This window comes from Hordeum vulgare, chromosome 1H (genome assembly GCF_904849725.1).
Source record: "Hordeum vulgare subsp. vulgare chromosome 1H, MorexV3_pseudomolecules_assembly, whole genome shotgun sequence".
Lineage (NCBI taxonomy): Eukaryota > Viridiplantae > Streptophyta > Magnoliopsida > Poales > Poaceae > Hordeum > Hordeum vulgare.
Window position 1 is genome coordinate 503,636,290 of NC_058518.1, and position 11,712 is coordinate 503,648,001.

The 11,712-nt window shown below is 45.3% G+C and overlaps 2 protein-coding genes, 2 long non-coding RNA genes and 1 pseudogene across 5 annotated transcripts; 3 read left to right on the forward strand and 2 right to left on the reverse strand.

Annotated features, from left to right (window-relative positions):
* The first annotated feature begins 562 nt into the window (after positions 1-562).
* On the forward strand, positions 563-9,864 carry LOC123450842. Its single transcript, XR_006632078.1, has 3 exons — positions 563-704; positions 3,564-3,566; positions 9,679-9,864. It is a non-coding gene; the product is annotated as an uncharacterized LOC123450842 (long non-coding RNA).
* On the forward strand, positions 4,044-5,256 carry LOC123450801 (protein RADIALIS-like 3). The gene is made up of 2 exons (XM_045127889.1): positions 4,044-4,440; positions 4,944-5,256. Exon 1 carries the CDS (start codon positions 4,174-4,176, stop codon positions 4,435-4,437), a length of 264 nt encoding a protein of 87 aa, XP_044983824.1. The 5' UTR covers positions 4,044-4,173; the 3' UTR covers positions 4,438-4,440; positions 4,944-5,256.
* Positions 6,792-8,890, reverse strand: LOC123450835. The gene is made up of 3 exons (XR_006632077.1): positions 8,802-8,890; positions 7,728-8,104; positions 6,792-7,438 (listed from the first exon to the last, which is right to left on the reverse strand). It is a non-coding gene; the product is annotated as an uncharacterized LOC123450835 (long non-coding RNA).
* Positions 8,151-9,864, forward strand: LOC123450813 (protein RADIALIS-like 3). The gene is made up of 2 exons (XM_045127894.1): positions 8,151-9,079; positions 9,641-9,864. Exon 1 carries the CDS (start codon positions 8,813-8,815, stop codon positions 9,074-9,076), a length of 264 nt encoding a protein of 87 aa, XP_044983829.1. The 5' UTR covers positions 8,151-8,812; the 3' UTR covers positions 9,077-9,079; positions 9,641-9,864.
* A 515-nt stretch (positions 9,865-10,379) lies between these two features.
* LOC123450790 lies at positions 10,380-11,481 on the reverse strand (annotated as a pseudogene). Its single transcript, XR_006632076.1, has one exon. The product of XR_006632076.1 is annotated as an alkylbase DNA glycosidase-like protein mag2 (transcript).
* Between the last annotated feature and the right edge of the window lie 231 nt (positions 11,482-11,712).

Consider the following 11,712-nt stretch of genomic DNA (forward strand, 5'->3'; position numbering starts at 1 on the left):
ACCTGAAAGGTATAATTCTCAACAGACATAGGATGCTTTGCTTCTAACAAGTTTCCAGTTGAGCATAAGCATAGCAGTTACTACTGTATTTGTCTGCTTCCTGGGAAAGGTAGATGTTTGAACTCAATGTCAAAGGCACAGCAAGCAGGAGTGTTTAAGTATTTTCTTTTTCTTTAGAGGTTACTTACCACCAAGCATACATGACAACTGGCACCATGAACTATGAGCCAAAACCGCTTAATTGAAGCCACCCTGGCCCAATTTATCGGTGGTTTAACCTTTAGAACAATCAGACAATTTCCTTGCTTCCAAAACAAAAGGTTAAATGGATCTTGCAGTCTTTCTCCCCTCGTACTTTCAGCTTGAAAGGCTATTTCTTTTATAGATATTTGCTAGATCTTGTGCAGCTCCACACTGTCTATACACCCATTCCATTCCGAAAGATCCAACCTCACGCCTAAATAGAATAAGCAAGGAAAGAACAAGCCCATTATATTTGAGTATCTGTATTTGTGTTCAGAGCAGATAAGCTTACAGTGCAAGCATTTTTCAACTTTTCAGGATGAAGCAGTGGACAGGACAGTGAACAAAGGTGTACAAAGTAGATCTCTAAGAAGTAAGAATGGACTATTATTCTAGGAGGAAGCAAGGGAATTCAGCATTGGTTAGAATAACAGGAAGGACATGAGTATTGTCTATTGTGTGTACAAAGTATTGTTAGGTCATGTCCAAGGGTTAAGTCTGTCTCTATGTTGTTGTAGATTCTCGTCTACATTCATGATCTGTGTGTTGTTCATTATCCCTTCAAATCAAGCGGTCTCATGTATTAGTGTTATTTGTAAGAAGTTTTACCTGTAGCATTGTGTCGCCTCCAATTAATATCTGGATTAATATCTGGTTTAGCTGGCCATCATGTTCAGTTTGGGCTCCACGGGTTCAGAAAGCACACAGAATCCTTGTCACCACTACCTTCCTAAAAGAGAAGTCACTAAACTTTGTTCCAGAACCACAGGAAGAACCTAATGCCAGAATAACCTACATCTGAGCCCACCAATAATTCTCTGTTAAGCATCATTGAATTAATCGAGGGTGGTATCACGGTAGAATCAAGAACAGTCCTGCAGATTGGCTAAGATATGATCATGAATTCATGATTCTGTCAAAAAAGAAATTTAACGAGAATCATTCCGGAAATTGGAAGTAGAATATAATCAAGTTCAATAGGCTATGTATATCAACTTATCAAGTCAAGGCTGAACAATGATAGAAGATTACAGTGCACAGACATGGACACATGACGATTCCATATTGTTTCCAACCACAGAAATTCCCCTCTTCTCTTACAAGTATCAGAACAGGATGAAACTAAATTTTATTGATAACAAGGAAGGACAAGTACAACAAGACACAACCTTGTTAGCAACCATAATGTGCACACCTCAAGACGATGTCACAAAATGACACTTCACTAATCCAGGTAGCATCTGCCACATTGACACCTAAATTTAACAGCTTGAGTACAACAAATACATACTAGCATTACCATGACACATACATGACACGTACCTAGCTATGAGCTTGCATTGCCATTCATCACCTTCATCGCTGATGTATCCTTGCTCCCTAGGAGGCGCCGCATGTACCATGTGGAGAGGAGAAAGCCGGGAGGTCACAATTTCCTTTTCAGGGAAAAAGAATGCTAGCTTTGAATCCCCAGTAATGCGACGCCTGCCAAAGAGATAGATCACCCTGGACTGGATTCCGATTCCCAATCTCCTCCAGCAACTTGACCGGGGGAGAGAAACAGGATCCTAGAGCTTTAGGCTCAAAGATTTAGAATCTGGCCAGCCGATGGTGCAGTGACGGCCACAGTGCAGAATCCAATCCAGGCTACTTGGCAACGACAGATAGGGATCGGTCATTCAAGCAGCTGGAAAACAATATACCACATACCAACTAATTAATGATGGCTCAGACAGAGCCCAAAAGCATTCCCACTTTACTCTGCTTACCTTAGGTTAATATACTTTGTGAAAAAGATGATGCTTGTAGTACTAGCCAACGATCGTTATGGAGAGAGGCAAGTTGACCGTTCGTACAAATTCAGGCTGGCTATTCCCAAGCCTCAACATCACATGAAAGAATTTTCTCCAAGAATAAAAACACATACATGTAGATAGAAATTTACTTCTTGTTTAAAAGATAATGTATTTTGCACAAATTGAGATGCCCCCCTCTCCTTTTATCTACATATCTGCCTTTTCACTCGAGAGACAACACTGCATGGTCAAACTGCCTAGCCCGCCAGGAAGCAACGCGTGCGTTCAAAACAATGGTATTTGCTCCATTGTTTGCTTGATGATTTATAAATCAGATACTACAGCAATACTCGAATTGTAACACCGGTTACATCAGATACTGCATGTTTAAAATTATATGAATATGTCGTCTATGTATATACGCATACCTACTGTGATTCCATTATTTGGAAGTTAACCCGTGCATGAACGTGTCACAATACTGAACTGACAAAACCTGTCACGTACGAGAACAGAAATTTAAAGGAAAATGCTTGCAGAAATACATGCAAGGAGTCTAGTTTACATGAGCTGGCATATTCCTAAAAAGCTTTGCTCCAATTGTTCGAAATATGATGGGGAATCCTCCATCTTTGCTATGGGTTTTACGCAGATATGATTCCGGGGGATAGATCTCCGATGGATGGATGGACCGGTCCATATGCCCCAAGAATCAAAAGCAAGTTGCGCCCGCACCGCAACTTCCTCTTCGGAGGCTGTACTATCCCCCTTTTCAACGCAAAGAAACGCAAGGCTTTTGCGTTTTCTCGAAAAGTTGCGCCCGCACCGCCCCGGTTCAGTGAATCCAATGCAAACCCCAGGACTCCGTGAGCATGCAGGAGCAGGATGGCACTCTGTCAATGCCCTTTCCAAGGCCATTGGAGATGGAAAGATAGATATATTCCTTCGGTCCCCAGAGCCCGAGGGTGTTCATCGTCTCTTTGGGATCTGTTTGTCGACCGGGTGGTGGAGATAGCGCGACATGTAAAGAATGGAGGTTCTTAGCCCACATCCTTAAACTAATGCATGGACAAGCAAAATTCGTTTTTGAGCCAGGGCAACGCCCCGGACTACTGTATCATCGATGACGGGCTGAAAGATTCAGAGAAGAAAGCATAATTTGATTTTTTTTCAGAGAAGAAAGATTCAGAGATTCAGAGATGACGGGCTTAAACTAATGCATAATTTGATTTTTGGGACAATTGTGCTATGCTTCGTGCTTTGAAAGCCTCTCTATTTTGTGCGATTGAACATGAGGAAAGATTACAATCTTCAGAGAGGAGATGCAAAACCGCAGTCTCCTGAGATATGTATAGTACTATTTTTTTCAGATGAATTGGTAATTAACTTGGATAGGCTATGAGGGTGCACACTTGGTACATAGCATCGGATTAGAGAGGTTTTAGAAAAATGATGGAAATGAGCATCAAGAGCAGAGGTCTTTGGGTATGCGCACCTGTGCATCCCTGTTCTGAATAGGAATAGCATGTGTCACCTCGTCCAGTCGGTGCCTTGCAGCATATTGGCTGATACACACGCCTTACGAGGAGCTCTCTGCCGATCCATCTCAGGATCACACACAGCCGACACATTGCCATGCAGAGATAGGTGCTTCCGGTGGTGGTGCGAGCAGAGCGCGCAGACGGCATGCATCAATCCACTCTGTGTCAAAATTAAAAAGTTAAATTTGGAACCACGTAGCAAGCACACGTGATCAGCTATTTCAAAACTGAATACCATAAAAGGAAATATAGCGACTGGAGCATGATTGTCACACGGGATTTAATTACTTGGGGAGGCTGTCAGTGAAATGAAGTCACTTAAATGTTTCATAACACACAACATAGGCTTCTAAGTCCCTAACTCAAAAAAACTGTGAGAACCTTGCAGTCTTCTCCTCAGCCACATTTTAACCCACAGAGAGACATGGCACACCCCCATGGCCTATAAATAGCAGCCCTCGCAGCAAGAGAGACACGAAACCAAACGACCAGAGCATCTCCAAGAGCAAACAACTCCCCGGAGCCTAACATACTAGATACAGGAATCATTAGCTCAGTAGAATCCCACCAGGGAAGCTTTACCTAATCCAAGGATGTCTTCTGGGTCATCGCGGAGCACCTCGCCGAGCTCGGACTCAGAGTGGAGCAAGAAGGAGAACAAGATGTTCGAGGAGGCGCTCGCGTACTACGGCGAGGGCGCCCCCAACCTCTGGGAAAAGGTGGCCTGCGCCATGGGGGGCACCAAATCCCCCGACGATGTGCGCCGCCACTTCCAGATCCTTGTCGACGACGTCAAGAACATCCAGTCTGGCCGCATCCCCTTCCCCAAGTACAAGACCCAAGGATTCTGGACCTGAAAGGTATAATCCTCAACCAAACTGCCACACACATCGGATGCTCTCATGTTAACAAGTTTTCAGTCGAGCATAAGCATACCAGTTACTGCTGTATTGTCTGCTTTCTAGGAAAATTAGATGTTTGAAATCAATGTCAAAGGCACAGCATGCAGGGGTATTTATGTATTTTTTGTTTTTCTTTAGAGGTTACTTACCATCATGCATGCATGACGACTGGCACCATGAACTAACTCTCTATGAGACAAACTGCTTAATTCCCTTCTTCCAAAACAAAAGCTTGGATGTATCTTGCAGTCTTTCTCCCCTCGTGCTTTTAGCTTAGAAGGCTGATTTTATATATTTTTGGTTGATTTTGTGCAGCTCCATGCTATCTGCAAACCCATTCGCCTAACCTCATGCCTACATAGAACAAAAGAAAAGAAAGAAAGAAGAAGTGTCTTCTATTTGAGTACTTTCGTTTAGAGTTCAGATAAGCTTACAGTGAAAATGTTTTCTCAACTTTTCAGGATCAAGCAGTGTAAGAGCTCCAGTGGACAATGAACAAAGTTGTACAAACTAGATTTCTAAGAAGCAAGGATGGACAGTTGTTAGAATAACAGGAAGGGAAGTGATATTGTCGATTGTGTGTACAAAGTATTATTAGGTTATGTCCAAGGTCAAGCCTGTCGCTATGTTGTTGTAGATTCTCGTCTACTACATTCATGAACTGTGTGTTGTTCATTATCCTCTTGAACTAAATCGTCAAGTAAACTGTCATGTAAATTCATGTATTTGTGAAAAAAAAAACATGTATTGATGTTATTTTTAAGAAGTCGTACCTGTAGCATTTTGTCGCCTCAAATGTCTGGTTTAGCTGGCCACCATGTTCAGTTTGGACTACACAGGTTCAGAAAGCACACAGAATCCTTGTCACCACTACCTTCCTAAAAGAGAAGCCACTAAACTTTGTTCAAGAACCACAGGAAGAACCTAATGCCAGAATAATCTACATCTGAGCCCACCAGTATTCACTGTTAAGCATCATTGAATCGTGGTTGGTATCACGGTAAAATCAAGAACAGTCATACAGATTGGCTAAGATATGATCATGATTCCCTAAAACAAGAAGCTACGGGTACTATTCCAGACCATACCAGAGTACCAGACACTACAAAGTACAGTATAATCAAGTTCAGCAGGCTGTATATATCAAGGCAAGGCTGAACAATGATAGACAAACAAGTCACAAGGTTGCCCAAAATATTTCACTAATCTAGCATCACCATCACACATTGATGACACATACCTAGCTATGAGCTCGCGTTGCCCTTCACTTTCTTTGCCGCGGGGCTCCTTGCTCTCCAGGAGGCACATGTACCTCGTGACGAGAAGAAAGCCGGGAGGTCACCATTTCCTTTTCAGGGGGAAAGAAAGCTCGCTTTGAATCCCCAGCATTGCGACACCCGCCAGAGAGATAGATTGCCCTGGACTGGATTCCGATTCCCAATCTCCTCCAGCAACTTGACCGGGGCAGAGAATCCAGATCGCAAAGCTTTTGGCCAGCCGATGATGCAGTGACGGCCACAAAGCGGAATCCGATCCAGGCTACTTGGCAACTATAGATAGGGATCAGTCATTCAAGCAGCTGGCAAACAAGATACCATATACCAACTAACGATGGCTCAGACAACCAAAAAAGCATTCCCACTTTGCTCTGCGTACCTTAGCTTAATACTCTGTGAAGATAGGTGATGTCTGTACTCACTAGCCAAGGATCTAGTTATGGAGGCAAGTTGACCATTTGTACAAATTCAGGCTGGCTGTTCTGAGGCCTCAACATAAAGATGAATGAATGATCTTTTTTTTTCAAGAATCGGAAACATATATGCAGATAGAAAGTTCTTTTGTGCAAGATAACTTATTCTGCACAATATGAGATGCCCCCTCTCCTCTTATCTACCGCCTTTTCACTTGAAGGAGACAACACTCTGCGGTCAAACTAGCCCCTAGAAGCAACACGCGCGTTAAAGTTCAGAACAAACAAAGCTTCTGTGTTTGCTCCGTCTGCAGGACCAGAAATCCCTACTACACTCATGGCGGATAGTACAGTTGTCCCCTTCTATAATGCATAAGCAGTCTGCAGGACCAGAAATCCCTACTACACTCATGGCGGATAGTACAGTTGTCCCCTTCTATAACGCATAAGCAGCGCTTCCGCTGGTTCCGGTAAAAGAAGAAGAAGAAAACCCTACACTGGTTTGCTTATTTTATTATTATTAGTTACAGATAGGGATGATTATATATTATTCATCACATGCTGACACCATCATTCTTAAAAATGTTTCGATAACCTACTTGTATTTGTACTTTACTAGTTTGCACAAAGTGACAGCGAAATTAATACAGTACATGAATTATGGAAAATATGTTTGTGGAAACACATGAAATAAGTATGCTTTACTAGTTTGCACAAAATGACAGCAAAATTAATACATGGAACAGGCATGCACTACCTAGCATCTCCCTGATAAGCCTTTTGCTCCGATTGTTCGAAATATGACGGGGAATCCTGCTTCTTTAGATTTTACGCAGATATGATTCCAATGAACAGATCTCTGGTGGACGGATGGTGGACCGATCCACACGCCCGCAAGAATCAAACCCGACGCAAGTTGCACCCACCGTCCCGGTCCGGTCCAGTGTATCCGATGCAAATCCCAGCCTCCAAGGACTCATTGGGCAAGCAACAAGCAAGCAGGACAGGATGGCATTTTGTCAATTCCCTTTCCAAGACCATTGGAGATGGAAAGATACACATGTTGAGATAGATATATTCCTTCGGTCCCCGGAGCTAGAGGGTGTTCATTGCCTCTTTGGAATCTGTTCGTCGACCGGGTGGCGGAGATCACGCGACATGTAAAGAATGGAGGCTCTTAGCCCACATCCCTGCCATTTTTCCTCTCTCAAATGGATGAATCAATCATGGTGTTCCCTAAACTTCTCTGAATTCCGAGGGTCCTTTCTGAACAATGCAAAAAAAAAATCCTTTAGATGATTTCGCTATAGCAGGTAAATAATATCTACGATACTGTTATCGCTGATAATGTAATCAAAGATCCAGAGATGCCTAACCCATGCTTTAATTCACGGTTTTCTGGGGCATGGTAGAACTACTTTTAGATGAAAAATGGTGATTAGCTCATATAGGCTACTGAGGGTGCATCCATGACATGCTTGTGTAGCATCGGATCAGAGGGTTCAGAAAACTAATAGAAATGAGCATCAAGATCGGAGGTTTTTGGGTTGCGCACCTTCACATCTCAGTTCTCCTCCTGCGGGCGCCTTGCATCCTATTGGTTGATGCGTACGCCTTACATGGAGAGCTCTCTGCCAATCAATGTCAGGATCACACACGGCTAAGATATCGCCATGCATCCAGAGATGCATGCTTCCGTTGGTGACGTGAGCAGAGCATGCAGCATCGATCCATGCTTCGTAACTGCTACAGCTAGTACTGTTTGTCAAAATGTTTTTACTTGTGAGTAAGGCCAGCTACAGCTAGCTGGTGTAGTAACTGAGCTGGAGAGGGTGCATGCGCATCCAGAGCACTTCGGTTTTTTCCCCTTGTGAAACCTGAGCACTCGCCGTCCATTTACATGTATCATATCGAGTGAGTGGTAACTGCTGCCTGGTGATGAACAGTTATCAAATGCATGCAAAGCATTGGAGGAAGGAGTCGCAACACCATTGACATTTGTCAGTGCCCGTGGTGCCATGGATGGCCACCCTGACATGGGGTGCCCACCCAAGGCCACCTCCATCTAGCCAGCAAAGCTAGGACCATATAAAAAAAGTTTGTTTCACAGCCGAGCAATGAACTACATAGAAAAACATATAATTCATGTGTTTTTCATGAACACTTTGCATCAAGTTGCATCAAACCGGGCCACATATTGGGATTCAGACACGACGAATACGAGAGTTGATTTCTACAGCTATAAAATATCTAGACTAGATGATGTGTATGATACTGGATACAACTCCAGACGCCATGCGCTGGGAATGCACATCTGGATGGACCCAAAAGGCTTAATTACTCAACCAGCCTATCACTTAAAATTTTCATCATACACACCACACGCTTCCCATGTCTGATCCCTAGCTCAAAAAACCTGTGAGAATCTTGTTGTCCTCTCCCCAGCCACCTTTTAACCCACAGAGAGAGACATGACACACCCCCATGGCCTATAAATAGCAGCCCTCGCAGCAAGAGAGACACCAAATCTAACAACCAGAGCGTCTCCAAGAGCAAACAACTTCCCAGAGCCCAACATATTAGATACAGGAATCATTAGCTCAGTAGAATCCCACCAGGGAAGCTTTACCTGCTCCAAGGATGTCTTCTGGGTCACCGCGGAGCTCCTCGCCGAGCTCATACTCGGAGTGGAGCAAGAAGGAGAATAAGATGTTCGAGGAGGCGCTCGCCTACTACGGCGAGGGCGCCCCCAACCTCTGGGAGAAGGTGGCCAACGCCATGGGGGGCACCAAGTCCGTCGAGGAGGTGTGCCGCCATTTCCAGATCCTCGTCGACGACGTCCAGAACATTGAGTACGGCCGCATCCCCTTCCCCAAATACAAGACCCAGGGATTCTGGACCTGAAAGGTATAATTCACAGACATGAGATGCTTTGCTTCTAAAGTTTTCAGCTGAACATGAGCATGCCAGTTACTGATGTATTTGTCTGCTTCTGCTTCCTGGGAAAAGTATGATATGCATGCATGACTCTGTCGTTAGCATAATAGGATGCATGGGTATTTATGTACTTTTTTTCCTTAGAGGTTGCTTACCACCAAGGATGTAAGACGACTGGCACTGGCACCATCAACTAAATCTCTATCAACCAAACTGCTTAATTGCAGCCACCCTGACTCAATTTATCAGTGCTTTAATCTTAGCACAATCAGACAATTTCCCTACTTCCAAGACAAAAGCTTGGATGGCTCTTGCAGTCTTTCTCTCCTCGTGCTTTCAGCTTGCAAAGCTATTTCTTTTTATAGATTTGTGGTGCGATTTTGTGTAGCTCCATACTAACCGCACAACCATTCCGAAAGAACTTCATGCCTAAATAGAACAAACAAGAACAAGCCTCTTATATTTGACTATATGTATTTTTGTTCAGATTTCAGATAAGCTTACAGTGCAAGTGTTTTCACAACTTTTCAGGATGAAGCAGTGTAAGCTCCAGTGGACAGTGAACAAAGGTGTACAAAGTACAAACTAGATCTAGGAGGAAGCAAGGGAATCCAGCATTGGTTAGAATAACAGGAAGGAAATGAGTATTGTCTATTGTGTCATGTGTACAAAGTATTAGGTTATGTCCAAGTTAAATTCTCTACATCGTTGTATATTCTTGTCTACATTCATGAATTGCATCTTGTTCATTATCAGTAAACTGTCATGTAAATTCATGTATTAGTGTTAGTTGTAAGAAGTTGTACCTGTAGCATTTTGTCGCCTCCAATATCTGGTTTAGCTGGCCACCATGTTCAGTTTGGACTCCACAGGTTCAGAAAGCACACGGAATCCTTGTCACCACTACCTACCTAAAAGAGAAGTCACTAAACTTTGTTCAAGAACCACAGGAAGAACCTAATGCCAGAATAGTCTACATCTGAGCCCACCAATATTCGCTGTTAAGCATCATCGAATCGAGGATGGTATGACGGTAGAACCAAGAACAGTCCTGCAGATTGGCTAAGATATGATCATGATTCCATCAAAAAGAAGTCGTGAGTATTATTCCAGAAAATGAAAGTAGAGTATAATCAAGTTCAACAGGATGTACGTATCAGGTCAAGGCCGAACAATGATACAAGATAACAGCACACAGACATTTACACAAGGCGATTCCATATCGTTTCCAGCCATGAAAATCCCCCTCTTCTCTACAAGTATCAGAACAGGATGAAACCAAATTTTATTGATAACAAGGCAGGACAGGCACATCAAGATCAGGCCTTGATCAAGATACAACCATATTAGCAACATAATGTGCACATAGACACACAAGTCACACTTCACTAATCCAGGCAGCATCTGCCACATTGCCATCTAAATTTAACAGCTTGACTACAACAAAATACACACTAGCATCACCATCACACATAGATGACACATACCTAGCTAGGAACTCGCTTTGCCCTTCTTCGCCGCCTTTGCTGCGGTGCCCTTGCTCTCTCCAAGAGGCGCCACATGTACCAGGCGCCGACAGACCGGTACGGGCGCCACCGCTCGCACAATGCGGCCATCTCCTCCGGCTTGGGCAGCGCCTTGAGCTTGTACAGCTCCTGCACGCCCTTGCGCACGCCGAGGTCGCCGGACGGCAGCACGTCGGGGCGGTGCAGCGAGAAGATCATGAACATGTGAACCGTCCACTCGCCGATGCCCTTCACCCTGGTGAGCTGGGCGAGGAGAGCGTCCTCGTCCATGGCGGCGACGGAGGACTCGGAGAGGTACCCGGCCGCGAAACTGGCGGCCAGATCGTGGAGGTAGGCGGCCTTGCGGCCCGAGACGCCGATGGCGCGGAGGTTGGCAACGGCGAAGGCCAGCATGGCCGCGGGGCTCACGGATCCGTCGGCGTCGGAGGGGAGGAAGCGGGCGTAGATGGCGGCGGTGGAGGAGGTGGCGAGCTGCTGGTAGAGGATGGAGCACGGGAGGGAGGAGGTGGAGATGAAGGCGGGCGCGTCGGTGGAGGCGATGACTTCGGAGAGGAGCGGGTCGGCCGCGGCGAGGTGGCGCAGCGCGGCCGCGAGCTCGCCCGGGGCCGACAGCGCGGGCAGCACCGGAGCGGGCGGCGCCTGTGGCGGCACAGTGGCCGCGGCGAGGGGTTTGACTTTGGCGGGTGGAGTCTTGACGATCTTGCGGGAGCGGAAGGAGATCCTGGCGGTGGTGGTGGCGGTGGCGGTGGCGGTGGCGGAGGGGTGGGGCGTCGCCGCCGACCTGGTCTTGGGCATTGCGCTACGTGGAGGTGGTGGACGGCGGCGTGGACCGTGGACCGTGGAGAGAAGCGGCTAGGGATGATGTACTTGTGCTGGGCTTGGCCGCCATCGGAACGTCCGGCTGTGCTTAGGAAACCTTGGGCCAGCCTGTCTAACAACTTTAGCCCAATTCTCCTACTTCCTCCGTTCTTAAATATAAGACATTTTAGAGATTTTACTAGCAAAAGAGCTCGTGCGTTGCAATAAAAAAATATAACACACGCTCTGAACGCAATATATTTTCACATGACATCACAT

Coding starts and splice junctions, on each gene's coding strand:
- LOC123450813 (XM_045127894.1), top strand. CDS start 8,813: ATGTCTTCTGGGTCACCGCGGAGCTCCTCGCCGAGCTCATACTCGGAG.
- LOC123450801 (XM_045127889.1), top strand. CDS start 4,174: ATGTCTTCTGGGTCATCGCGGAGCACCTCGCCGAGCTCGGACTCAGAG.